The sequence below is a fragment of the Tachysurus vachellii genome, chromosome 13, assembly GCF_030014155.1.
Source record: "Tachysurus vachellii isolate PV-2020 chromosome 13, HZAU_Pvac_v1, whole genome shotgun sequence".
In the NCBI taxonomy this organism is placed as follows: domain Eukaryota; kingdom Metazoa; phylum Chordata; class Actinopteri; order Siluriformes; family Bagridae; genus Tachysurus; species Tachysurus vachellii.
Genome location: NC_083472.1, coordinates 18,924,256 through 18,938,786, shown reverse-complemented (window position 1 = coordinate 18,938,786; position 14,531 = coordinate 18,924,256). Strand labels below are relative to the sequence as shown.

At 39.3% G+C, this 14,531-nt stretch overlaps 1 protein-coding gene across 1 annotated transcript; it reads right to left on the bottom strand.

Annotated features, from left to right (window-relative positions):
- Window positions 1–245: 245 nt before the first annotated feature.
- Window positions 246–13,916, bottom strand: pcdh12 (protocadherin 12). The gene is made up of 4 exons (XM_060884464.1): window positions 10,486–13,916; window positions 9,175–9,266; window positions 7,270–7,418; window positions 246–1,564 (listed from the first exon to the last, which is right to left on the bottom strand). Exons 1-4 carry the CDS (start codon window positions 13,351–13,353, stop codon window positions 1,176–1,178), a joined length of 3,498 nt encoding a protein of 1,165 aa, XP_060740447.1. The 5' UTR covers window positions 13,354–13,916; the 3' UTR covers window positions 246–1,175.
- Between the last annotated feature and the right edge of the window lie 615 nt (window positions 13,917–14,531).

Here is a 14,531-nt window from a genome sequence, read left to right as displayed (position 1 = left end):
TGTGTGTGTGTGTGTGTGTGTGTGTGTGTGTGTGTGTGAGAGAGAGAGAGAGAGAGAGAGAGAGAGATATGCCCACAGAGGGATTGGCAACCTTTTTACTAGGCATGTGTGTGTTTTCTCACCAAATTACTAGTTATATACAAAATCTGCTACAGTATATACATGTATGGTTCTTTGTGCTTTACACTTGTATCTTCATTAAACAGTACATTTTTAGCTTTCAGCAAATTTGAAATACTTTAAGAGATGTTTCATAAGTGTTTATTTATTCATGTTGTATACAAAAAAGTTTTATACAAAGTGCTTACGTAAAAATATGCACATGTAATTCCTAATAATGCATGTGGAAATTACATTTATATATAGTGTTACAAGGTCAATAACTTACAACACCTTTCCCAGTTAGGGCTCACACAAATCAAGTGCAAGGTTTTGTGTCTCTGACAGTTTGTTTCTTTTAGTTTTACTTTATCATTTCTGAAACAAAAGAATGTGAAAAATAGGGACATTTGTCACTACAAATGAATGAATTATTGCTAAAACAGCTACATGCCTTTTTGTATTTGAAATTTTAAATCACAGATTTAGGCCAAATGTAATGACTTAAGTCTGCTTGATGACTATTATTTACATTGTTTAATCGATCAAATACTGAATTTTGTTTAATATATTATTTACAATAAAAGAAATCAGGAAACAATAAGCAGGAGTCTGGCTATGGCAGAGGAAGCAAGGCTGCTTATAATCCATTGTGGTAGAAAATTTTACACATTCCTCCTCAGAGACAGGATTTGTTCTGTTGGTGTTTAGTCTCAAAAAAGGACAAAGAGCCATTTCCTTCTTAATGCCCATTCAAAGCCATAGGTCTCATAAACTACTTTTTGAGAAAAGCACCATTGTAGAGTAATTTGATCAGCACCTGAAGCAGAGGGAAAACCGCCTCCTTGTCTCCTTATCACAGTTTCACTTTGTTGCAAAAGAGTACATAGAGTTTATTCCTGGAAATATGAAACAGATTTTTGTATTTTGCCTTAGCTGGCCTGTACCAGACAGACCTCCCAGAGAGACTGATGATGATATGACAAAGTTGCTTAAAACCAAAACTAGTTTGAGAAGGTTCAGTGCTGTTGGAAGGCAAAGGTGAGTGTTTGCATTGTTCACATGAGACTTGAACTTCAGTAACGGTTTGGAGTGGTGCAACGTATTAAAGGAGATTTTTCATTTGGCCCTAGGTGGCCATCGAGGCCGATAGAGCGACGATAAGCTGCAGAAAGTCTGTAGAGGATGTCTGACCGTGGCTGAGCATCAGCCTTCTGTGTCATTAGCATCTCAAACAGTGTGGTGACTTCCGAAAGCAGAGTTTCACCTCCTAAAGCCCCATTCTTCTCTGGGGCTTTACCAAAGGTAGAGAAGGCGGCAGAGTCATTTGGGCCTAAAGTAGAACTCTGGTCTTCTGAGGGTGGTAGCCCATCAGGGACATAAAGGTTGTCATGATAATCACTAGTCAGAGGAAGGGACAGCCGAGCCATCCACGCTGGGTCTGGGGTGTCCAAAAACACGTCATCTGGAGAAGAGAGAGAAACATGGTTTAGGCTTTTCATTAACAACTGCTGAAATGTCAGACATGTTTTTCTGTGGTTTATTACTCATTTTTGAGATTTCAATTTTATCATCATTTTCTTGAGTGTGGGATTGGGATGAGTGCACTTCCACTCAGAGCCTTCTTAAAGAAGCAAATACCATGGATACAATATTCATGCTGTTCCCCTTTCAAAAACCAAATGAGTAAATATGAAGTAATAACAGGATGGGAGGGGGCACTGTGGCTTAGTGGTTAGCACGTTCGCCTCACACCTCCAGGGGCGGGGTTCGATTCCCGCCTCCACCTTGTGTGTGTGGAGTTTGCATGTTCTCCCCGTGCCTCTGGGGTTTCCTCCAGGTACTCCGTTTTCCTCCCCCGGTCCAAAGACATGCATGGTAGGTTGATTGGCATCTCTGGAAAATTGTCCCTAGTGTGTGATTGTGTGAGTGAATGAGTGTGTGTGTGCCCTGCGTCCAGGGTGTATCCTGCCTTGATGCCCAAAGACGCCTGAGATAGGCACAGGCTCCCCGTGACCCGAGGTAGTTCGGATAAGCGGTAGAAGATGAATGAATGAATGAACAGGATGGGAGGAAATTGTGAGGAGAGGTTGCATTTATTTTTATTTAGTTAGCCACTGATTCCATTCTTAAATGTATCAATTCTGAGAGTGGTTCATTACTCATCCCAAAAACAAAAAAAACTGCAAAAAAAAAGGTGCAATAAAATACCACTTTCCTGTGCCTCCTTTAAAATTTCAATATTTTCTAATTTGTTGGATGGTGCATAAAACTGCTGGCAAGGCACAGACTGCAGGTTCTCCTTTTGGCCAACTGAGCTCTAATTGTTCAGTAAATTATAGAGATGAGCCGGATACTCGGCTGAAACGAGTATCCGGTACGGATAAAGCACTTCTGCCGAGTACGAGTATTATACGAGTAATACGAGTCAACATCTGTGCTCAGATTGAACGAAAATCATCATTGGGTATCTGATTGTGTCAGCGTTCTGTGATAGGCTAGTCACAGCGCCCCTCCCCTACACACATACAGATGTATTGTGTTGCTGTGTCTCGCTCTGCTCACTCACAGTCACACACACAACAGCTCTCTGTCTCTCCCTCACCTCAGTCACTCGGGTTCGCGGGTCTTTTCCGTTAACATTTAGGGTTTCTTCAGCTTTTTACTTCGGGTTGTAACGTTAGTAATACGTACTTACTAACCAGCAGAGTTCTGGTAAACGTGGGTTCGTTCAGACGTGGTGCCTGCTTGGTAGAATGCGACTCGCATTGCGTCTCTGCCTGTCGGAGATTTTTTTTCTTTTTTAAACCTTCAGCTGTCAGTAACCAGACACTGAGTGTCTGACACGTTTTTGCTGTATTTCATAAAAACATAAAGGTAGTAAGCTAGTGTTATAAATATTACAAATTAATTATTACCAGTTAAAGCCCCGCCCATTTCAAGACAACTTCCCCCCTACCCCGCCTACTTCCGGGTTAGCCCCCACCCACTCCGAGTACAGATACAGATACGGATAATTCATATGGTTAACAGATACAGATACAGTTACAGATAATGCTGTACTCGCTCATCCCTAGCAAATTATTGAAATAAACAAACAAAAAAAGTGTCTCAGGTTACTTTCAGCAAGCTGTGTTTTGACCTTGGCCTCGGAAAAGGCAGCTGGATTTTGCTAGCCTGTTTCCTCTCTGCAGGACTAATGAGGACCATGGCCTAAAAACCTAGCTAATATAATCATTACCAGCTTTTTTCTAACAGGACACCCCCTCCCACACACACACACAATTCGAGAATTTAGCCTCAAATACCTCTGTGTGTATTTTCTGTGCGTATCATTCCAGACTGCATCAACAAATAATCCCACAACATCCTGTACACGCTTCACATTACAAGAATGAAGCAAGCTGAATTTCTTTACGGTTGCCAGAGCTTGTTTATTTTATGATTCACTGTTGTCATGCATTTTTGAATAGGAGGAAGAGTGAGGTTCCTGTGGTCCACAACCACATGTGAATCATGAAACGACCAATCAGCAAAGCCTCCAGCTGCTCTCGCAAACAACCAGCTGTTATGTCCTATCTCTCTCTCTCTCTCTCGCTCTCGCTCTCTCTCTCTCTCTCTCTCTCTCTCTCTATATATATATATATATATATTTATATTTATATATATATATATATACCCTGTGAGGAACCACAAAAATAAGAGCAGTGTCAGAAGCTTCCAGATTAAAGAAAGGAAGAAAGGAAACACATTTGACTTACACAAGAGCTGCTGCTGGTGGCATGGTGTATTTGTGTGTATAACTGCTCAGACATGGTAGGCCATGATCAAACAAACCCACATGGACCACATCAATGCATCAATGCACATGCTTACAACCCCTAACCACACACACTCACTCACATCAGCCAAGACGAACCTGCTCACTTCTTTTGCTTTGTTCTTTCTTACTTATTAACAAATACATATGGGATCTGCTGCACGTTCCTTAAATCCTCATCTCTACTTCTTATCCATTTATAAACAAACATCTAATACTCTCTCAATCTCTCTTTCTTTGCTTGTTAAAAATAATTACAGGGGAAAACAGTGAGATTTCATTCATCTCTCAAATCCAATTACACTTTGATTAAAACCAGACAAAGCCAACAAAGCCTGACCGCAGCCAAATGGTCCCCGCACCAGGAGGTTTCCAGTTCCAGGTCTTGCTTACAATCAAACTCACATGTTAACTTACTAACAAGCAGCAATGGCTCATGCCCATGCTATTGGCTACTACGTAGTGAATTTTAGACTAACTCCATGACAGACAGTTAAAAGTCAACAAGAAAATTAACTGACAAAATTCCATCTGACTGTTCAATTTGTCTCATTTGTAAAGAAACTTATCTCATCTGTCTTTTTTTTTCCACTTTTCAATCATGACTTTAGCAAAATCAAATTTTATTATCTTAGAAGCGATTAGTGCAATTATCATGCATTAACAACCTAGCTAGATACATAGGTGGCCAGATAACAGATTACACTGACTAAGTATTATGAACTAAAAAAGCGTTTTTGATAACATGTTCAAATTAATTTTTACTATTAAAAAAACAGGTCTCCCTGTCTAAACCACTGCATATAATGTGAACACAGTTTGTCCTGCGCAAATGATCCAAAATGCAGTTGCAACTTGTTATCATCCTGCTTAAATTCTCACATACCACCACACTGCTGTGCTCCCTCCACTGGATTCCAGTAGTTGCATAAAAGTGGACCAGCTCCCTCTTACATCAAAGCTCTTATTACTCCTTACACTGCACCTCGCTCCCTCAGAACTACCAGCATTGCTCAATGGTCCCACATCTCTTAGTGTAAGAGGTAGATATACTGTACAGCAAGACTCTTTTCTGTTCTGGAACCTATGTGGTGGAATGAACTTCCCCTAGATGTCCGAACAGCTGAGTCACTGGCTGTCTTTAAATGATGGATGAACTTTTGGACTTTTTCCCTTGTTTGTTTTGTGTATGGTTGAAAAATAGAAAGAAAAAATAAAGAAAAGCACTTTTGTATGTCGTATGTATTTTGTATGTTGTATGTATTTGCATCTGCCAAATGCCATAAATATAAATGTAAATATCACACCAAACATTCCGTGTCAACCTGTGATAGCACAGAAAAAATGTAAAATAGTATACAGTCAGATCTCTCAGGTCACCTTTAGTGCAAAAGAGAGTGAAGAATGAAGAGCTTGAGGGGAGATAGAGATACCAATGTGAAAGCACTTGCGTACACTCACTCACTCACACACACACATTACATATACTATGTGTGTGTGCATATATATATATATATATATATATATATATATATATATATATATATATATATATATATATCTATATAGAGAGAGAGAGAGAGAGAGAGAGAGAGAGAGAGAGAGAGAGAGAGAGAGAGAGATTGGATCTCACACACACAATGCCCTTTTGCTTCCCATTCCACTGTGTCTGAGTTTGTAATAAGAACTCTAAGGATAGAAGTAGCCAGGATAAAGAAGCTATGACTTTTGAGCACTCTGAACTAAACAGGCTTTAAAGATGAGAGTCACTGTCACTGTTAATCATCATGAGTAAACCGTGTCAGCAGATGATACCCTTGAGGAAGGCTGACTCAAATTTGCTGCACAAATACACACATACACACACACCTTCCTGAGATTACAGTACCTACAACCATCAGACAAACACTATTCAAAAAGCTTCAGCCTAAAGATAAGGACCTCTTGCCCCAACCTAAAGGCATTTAAAATCTGGCAAGTGAAAAAACAAGCCATGAGTCTTTGATTTGGAGGAACTGAGGCAGTAGTATAGTGAGAAGGCGACAGAATTCAGAACAATACATGGAAGGAAGCCCATGGCAGCATTTACTAATTCTATACAAAAGGCCAAAAACAAACAGTCCAAATACCGCTTACATTATATATGTATACACAATACACAGAGAAATATATTCATTTACCACAGTAATGATATGAAAGTGTTTAAATGGATATATACTGTACATATGCCATTCTATAGACATTATTAATGGCAAAAGATACTAACATAACCCCAGTTTAAGATTTTTTGATTTTTGAAAAGTTATATATTTATTATGGTGTAAAATTATATTATTATGGTGTTTATTATGGTGCCAGGTGTAAAATAAAGCATTTAAGTAAAGTCCTATGAAGTAAAGAGATGAAGAGAGCTGCCTATACTTTCCATTTAAAAGGTACTACTATTCAATATTCAGTCAAGAATTTTCAGAACCTAAAGCAAGTTCAGTTAAATATAAAATAATAAATAGTTATGTGGGTGTCTAAGGATTTCCTTAACTGATGTAATATTATATTTCCTATTTGGGATGTTTGTTGACATTGTGAGCTGGATATAGACTCTTAAAATAATCCATAGTGACATTTGTATACATGATAACATGCACTTAAAACCAAATGAATGTTTTGTTTCATCAAGTTCAACCTGACATTTGAGAAAACTAAGCTGAAAGTGAGCTGGTTTCAGTTTTCAGTTATTGTGCCTTTGGGAGTGAACCATCTAAGAAACTATGCTGTCAGGTTGTAGAATTACAGGGTTCTGGTTGAAGCATAACTCTAGGATAAGTAACCTCAAAGCTTTTAGGCAGATCTTGATTCAAGCCCTGGAGGACCTCTACTATCTGATTTCTTTGCCTCAACACATCTGGGACAATTCATGACACAACGTTAATAAGCTGATGAGATGAGCAGGCTTGTTAGAACAGAAAAAACAATAAATACTCCAAGCACAGAATGAGAACTAACAACTGATGAAGAAAAATAGAAATGTAATTCCCTTAAATGTTAGTCTTGTGCAATGAAATATCATGCCAATATCTTTATTTTGGCTGATGCCGTTATTGTCTTGACATGTTTCAGTTGTATGTGGAGTAGTGTGTAAGTTTGAACTTTACATAGTTCCAAAGATGTGTAATTAGACACCATACCAAATGAACAGCATATGACAGAAAGTAGGATTTGAGGAAATCCGTGGTTTAGAGTGAAACTAACCCTCATATTTATCTAGCATGCCATGACAAATTTAACTGAGACAAAATCTGACCCAACCATATTATCATCAGCTGTCAGTGTAAAGCATTAAAGGCTCTAACCATAGTTGCTGAGCAGGTTGGTTAGGCCCTCCTCCAACAAGGGGTCAACTGGGGAGTCTCTGCCTGCCTCCCAGTCCACGTCTCCAGGTTCGCTTTCCCCGTGGCCACTGTCTTTAGTACTTTGCCAATCAGCATCCTGTGGTCCGGATCTTAAGATCAGCAAAAGATGAGAGAGCACAAGCACAAGAAAGGTTTCAGTAATCTTACACATTCATTAGTGTTGCTCAGAAGTCATAATGTAGACTGATTTCAGGTGAGGGTGAGTTCAAGTAGCACAGAGACTTGGGGCTAGTATTTAGTTTTGCATTAAATTATAGTTTTGGGCATCCTAAGTCATTAAATGTTTTGGATTACTGTTGTGTAATATATCATGATTGGTTAAAATTCAGTTTGATTAGATCAATGGCTTTTTGTTCTTTTAACCTGAATTTCTGACAGTTCTTTTTAACGTTACATATCATCACCTGAGATTTTTTAGCATACATTTTTCAAAAACATATAATTTGCACTTTTTTTCAAAATGCTTTTCTCTCTCTCTCTCTCTCTCTCTCTCTCTCTCTCTCTCTCTCTCACTCTCTCTCTCACTCTCTATCTCACGCTCACTCTCTCTCTCTCTCTCTCTCTCTCTCCATCTCACGCTCACTCTCTCTCTCTCTCTCTCTCTCTCTCTCTCTCTCTCACGCTCACTCTCTCTCTCTCACTCTCTCTCTCACTCTCTCTCTCTCTCTCTCTCTCACGCTCTCTCTCTCTCTCTCCCTCTCTCTCTCTCTCTCTCTCACTCTCTCTCTCACTCTCTATCTCACGCTCACTCTCTCTCTCTCTCTCTCTCTCTCTCTCTCTCGCTCTCTCTCTCTCTCTCCCTCTCTCTCTCTCAAAGCATTAAATATTTGTTAACTTTTATCGCAGACTTTCCAAATTGAAAAAAATTAATTTAACCAGTGGAACATGACAGGAGTTAACAGAATATAAAATTTGCATTTGCAATCTTGCTTTAGTTTCCTTGTGGGATTGTTTTTACAAGTACTTTAAGAAAAATTCTAGCCAAAAATAATTACAAGAACTGCTTTCTCACTTAGATGCTTTATCTCCTAAAATCTTTCCCAAATGGACACCTGAGCAAAACCCATGTGTAAAAGGGCTAATGTATGACACTTAGGTCACTTAGGTCAGTAATTAATTAATGTATTTTATTTTTATATCAAATAACTGTTTCACAGTAGAGAAGCAATATAGAAAAGCACAGTGGTTTAAGAGATTGTCAACATCTAAGAAACAGCACAGTTCAGTAAAAGGTTCCTGTAGATCAAAATGAAGCGACATACTTTTGATATAAGGGTCTTAAATGTAAAGCTAATATAAAGATGATCTACCTGCTGAGATGTGATCCTTTGCACATCAAACTTAATTTATGTGTCATCAGTGACTTTCTTGTTTTTCACCTAAACTGAATGAAACAATGAAGCTCTGATTATGATGGTGTGGTGTTTGGTCTAGTCATGTCCTGCCTGCCAAGTTTCCTTTCTGAGATAACATTTATTAGATTCACTGTAATGGATTCAACTAAAAGCCACAAACTGGCTGTAGAATGAATACTGAAGTGATTGTATCTTTTTCTGACACTGATGTGTTAGTCATATGAGTGAGATAAGCATTATGTCCTGCTCAAGAATGCTTTATGTACCACTCTGGTGCCAAGGAGGCTACTGAGGAATATGAGACACCATTTTCTGGAATTCACTGTGTGGAACCTTGTTTATGAGTCAACCACCTGCACTATTGTTCCGTAGTTCAGTGCTTCAAAATAATATAAATTGCCTACTCTATTTTTACATTTATGTTTTTATCTTTAATTGCAAAGAAATTCAAATAAGAAATAATATAATAAACAGAAATGAGAGAGCTTACCGGCCTCCTCTATGGGAATATTTGTTGCCACGGAAATTTGGTCGAGGCTGAAACTGGCCCTGATGTAGCAGAGACAATAGCTGAGACACCTGCTGTGGAAAAAAAAGAATGAAATCTTAATATTTTGAATATAGTGTAGATAATTATGACTCTTTTTGAATTGAAATTTTTATTTTTTTAAAACACATTTCAGTGTATAAAGTACTACTACTGTACCTTGGCACCTGTACATGAAATATTAACATAACATGCACTTTCATGTCATTTCACAATTCAAGGTTCAAGTGTGCTATTTGTCACATACACTGTTGTATACAATATAATATCCACTCCTCCTAGACTGTGCAATGTGTAATATGTATACATGTTTACCTTTCAGATTTCAGTAAACCTGATTTATACAGTACTACATTGTTAGGGGTGGATGCAGCCCGAGATGAAGAAGAGGGAGGGAAACACTAGGTTATTGAGTAAGAAAAAAAGTCAGATGGAGGGCAAAGAGCATTGAGGCTGGGTAAATGAGACAGGAAACCATTCCTACGCAGGACCTATTCTTCTTCAAGCTGTATCCTGTCAGGATACACCTCAGTAAACTAGTCTCTGACCCTGAAAGATTTAACTCCATTTCCTATACTTTAGTCTCTGCTTAAGTCAAAATGCCAACTAGGTCATGTAGGCGAAGGAGAGTGGACAGAGAGGGAAAGACAGAGGGGTGTATGTTGCTTTGAGAGGCTTAAACTCATGTCCAGCCCTTGTGTTCTGTTTAATGTACGAGATGTATTTGGATGAACACAGGCCCAGAGAATGCAATTTGAACAGCACAGCATTTTCAAAACGATTAATTATTTTTTTTCTTACAAACGCAAGTTCATAAGTATCAGGTTTTAGCAGTTGCCTGAAAACCTGTGTATTGTACATCAGAGGGACAACTGTATTATATTTTATTAAGTAGACATACAGTGTCTGGTTTTACATTACAGTACATTTTCCTACTCAAGTAGGAGCTCACCCTGAGTTCATCTATGTTTTCTTTTATTCAAAAAGTTTGTCATGTGATATTGAAGGTTGTTAAATTTCTCCTGAGGCACAATGGTGTGGGTTACAGTGTATGAGCCCTGCCTTAATGCCATAGTACCGATATCACCTGTCAGCTGTCCCCTCAGGCCACCAATAGATAGACTCAAACAGCTTATTCGTGTGACAAAACACATGAAGAGATTCTTATAACTTTAATATCTATGAAACTCATTAAACTGAAATGAATCAATACCAAAAAGTTTTCTTATTACTTATGTTAAAGTTTTTTCTTACCTGCACCTCAGGTGAAGCCGAAGATAGCTCAAGTGAGTTTTCTCCAAGAGCAGCCATGGATAAGCGCACCAAATTTCGTAGTATTTGTCTGTGGTCTTGTTCCTGAGGCCTTTCATTTCTTTCTGGGTTTTTTGCTCTCCTCAAAGTGGCCTGTGTGAAAGGACCAGAGGCTACAGCTTGGGAGTCAGTCGATGTATTTACTTCTTCAGGCTTATGGCGTCTCAGTGTGTTGGACTGTGAGTGCAAGGACAAGGATGAGGAAGGGATTCGTGCCTTGCGCAGGGTTCGGTAGGGTGTTGTAGGGGTATGTGGGCATTCTATGCTCCCAGGTTTCCTGAGTGTCTTGCTTTGTGTAAATGGCAGTGTACCGTTATTTTCAGCAAAAGTTTGGCTTTGTACCAGGAGAGCAAGTGTTGGTGAAAGACTAAGCTGGCCTTCTTTGTGAGGTTCTTCTGGAAGAGAAGAACTAGATGAGAGTGGCTGGGACTCCTCTTCAGGTGTTTCACACTTTCTACCCCTTAGAACAGGAACCAGCTGAATATCTGTCTTTTGAATGTGTTTCTGTGGTCTGCGAGGGTGACTAGTGTAGGTAGATTCAGCTTGTCTGCAGTTGTAAGCACGAGTGTCTCGTTTTTCTGGGCGACAGAATGTGGTAACCAAAGCAACAACTAGGAGCAAAAGCAAGCAGGTTCCCCCAATGCAGACAGCTAAAAGCATTGTGAAGCTAAATTGAGCCTGTTGTCCAGGAGCAGAGTTCTTAAGGTGGTCACGAAGATTGATGAATGTAATATCTAGTGTTGTCTGTGTGACAAGTGGGGGTGTTCCCATGTCTGACACTGCAATGACCACTTTAAAAGCTTTGCCAATCAATTCTGTAGCATTGGTGGTGTTCACATATAACTGCCCTGTTGTTTCATCTAACCAAAACAGTCTGGACGGATTCCCTGCTATTATTTTAAATTGGAGATTTCCATTGAAACCAGAGTCAGAGTCACTTGCTAATATTGTTGTGGCCAAAAATCCTTCAAGCCTGTATTGGGAAGAATGATTGCTCAGTGGATGTATGATTCCATGAACTTTGTTCTTAAGTTCTGTCACAATCTCTCCTTTATCTGCATTTACTGGAATGCTCACTACTGCAACACCTTTCTTGGGAAGTGGTTCCCTGATGATGGGATAGTTGTCATTAACATCCTCAATCATAATAAGCACAGTAGCGCTACTGGTCATTGGAGGGTACCCATGATCTACTGCTTCAACAACAAAGGAGTATGTCGGTGATTCCTCATAGTCTAATGACTGCTGAGCAATAACAGCCCCACTGGTTGGATGGACTGAGAAAAAAGCAGTTGGTGTGCCAAGTTCATTTAACTCTCTAATTGCATACGACACTTGTCCACTAAGGTCTAAGTCAACATCATGGGCTTCCAGAGTCAAGACATGATATCCAGGTTTATTATTCTCATTGAAAACACCAGTGTAGAGAGTTTTGGGAAATACTGGTGCATTGTCATTTTCATCCAGAACATGGACAGTCAGATGCCTTACACAAGACAGAGAAGGAACACCACTGTCCTGAGCAAGAAGTGTAATATTATACTTCACCTGTCGCTCCCGATCTAAGCTTCCATTAGTAACAATTATGTAGTTGTCTCCATGGATTTGCTTGAGACGGAATGGGCCTGATCCTTGCTGTATCTGGACTTTCACTGCCCCATTTAGACCTGAATCAGCATCAGACACCATCACAAGAGCTAGAAAGGTCTCGTTTGTTGCCCCTTCTGAAACAGTTGCCACAGGAGAATCTGGGGGAGTCCACGTAATGTGTATCCGAGGAGCATTGTCATTGACATCTTGAACCCTTACTTGCATTTTGCAGTGGGATGGGATAGCATTGTGACCACGATCCTTTGCTTGTATGTCTACCTCATATAATCTCTTTTCCTCAAAGTCTAAAAGGCCTTTTAAAACTACAGCACCTGTTTGAGGATCAACATTAAAAAGTCTCTGTACATCTAATGGGGCATGTTTACTGAGTGAGTACACAACCTCTCCATTAGCACCCTGGTCAGGATCCGTAGCATGAAGGTTGATAACTACTGTGCCTTGTACTGCATCTTCAGAAAGGTCAACTATTGGAGCATTTTCCTCAAACATAGGACTGTTGTCATTGGAGTCCAAGACTATGACTTTGACTTTGGTGCTGCCAGATTTGGGTGGGTTCCCTTTATCAAAAGCAAACAATGTTAATTCAAAAGAAGATTCCATCTCCCGGTCCAGTTCTTTAATAACCACCAATTCTGGCTGTTTGGCACCTCCAGAGGGACGGATATCCAAAGAAAAGTGAAGACTTGGAGAAAGAGAATAGGTTTGCAGGCCATTGGAACCTGCATCTGGATCCTCCGCACGGTCCAATGGAATACGCATCCTCAGGCCTACAGTTTCTGAGATCTCCACCTCCTGCACTGGGTTAGGGAAGACAGGACTGTGGTCATTCATGTCCATCACCTCCACTCTAACACGCAGGAAGTGTACTGCTCCACCTTTCCTATAGAGAACACTAAAGGCCAGTTCACACTGTTCAGCACCACGACACAACTCCTCCCGGTCCAGCTGGGCCAGTGTCAACACTACCCCATCTCTTTTGGCAACAGAGAATGGTAGAGCTTGACCATGCTCCACAATCCGGAAGTCCTCCAGTGATCCAGTCTCTCCATTCTGACGTAGGTTGTCCAACAGGCAGCCCACCCTTGTGCCTGCTGGTTGTTCCTCCCAGATATTATACTGGATAATGATGGGAGCTTTGTCAAGATACTGACCCTCACAGAAATAAAAAATGGCCAGAAACAGAAGCCAAAACTGAAGCATGGCTGTGTGAGAGTTTAGTAATTGCTAGTACTTAGATAACCATTCCGATACACAAAAATAATAAATAAATTATTAAATAAAAATTAAACAACACCAATAATCCACTGGCAACTGTTATGTATTACACTTTTACAAAGTATGTTATCTATCTTGAACTATCTGTTTAGTTCCCTAGGTCTCAAACTATCATAATATCTTTACAAAGACGTAAAAAAAAATATTATTTCATTGACTCTAAAATAACTTCGACATTACATGCAATTTAAAATAAATTATCGATTATGTTTTTTTTTTTTTATTATGAACAGCAATTTGCTATTATTATAAAGAATTGATTTCAAATCAGATCATAGCTAAAAAAAATAATTGAATTATTGATAAAAGTAATATATTCTAAATATAATAAAGTCTGATGAAGTATAATAAATATAATAGTATGCTGTCAATATCTATATGAAATATATGAGAAACAGTCCACTAAAAAAAAAAATAAATAAATCTAACAGCTTCTCTCTATCAAGCAACACTATGCATTACTCACTCACACACAGATCCTGATTCCATGCCTCACAAACTTTGCTCAGTGTGGAAGTACAGAACTCAGAGGATGGTAGGTTCATTTGCTGGGGGACGCAGTGAGCCAATCGAAAGAAGTCAGAGTGAAAACTCCACCCCTTAAGGAAAACATGTGTGAATTTAATGTAATACGATCCCATTTCTCTTGTTCTCTGCCTGCAGCTCTTCATGCCTTTTCTCTTTCTTGTCCCTGTCTAAATAAACACATTAAGAATGGCCTTAGGTGGCTCCTGTCATCAGTAATCAGAGTAACACCCAAAGTAGAACCTTGAGGGAGTCCTGAGAACTGTAACAAGACCCTGCTCCAAACTTTTATCCGCTATAAGTACTGATGTTATCTCAAACCCAGATAACTAGCACTACCCACTGGGGTAACTGGTGACATGCTAATCTCGAATTTACACAGAAATGTGAGATGTGTTTGTGTTAGAGAAGGATTATCTCACCTAAGCTGTCTGCTTGATAAGTGATAATCACTGGCTAACATTTAACCCCAGTTAATGTTTTAAATCTATTTAATAAATTAACTGCCAAATAGTTTACATATTGGTCTAGTTACACTTTCAAATACTTCTAGCATTCCCTGTCATTCTCTTCTAAAA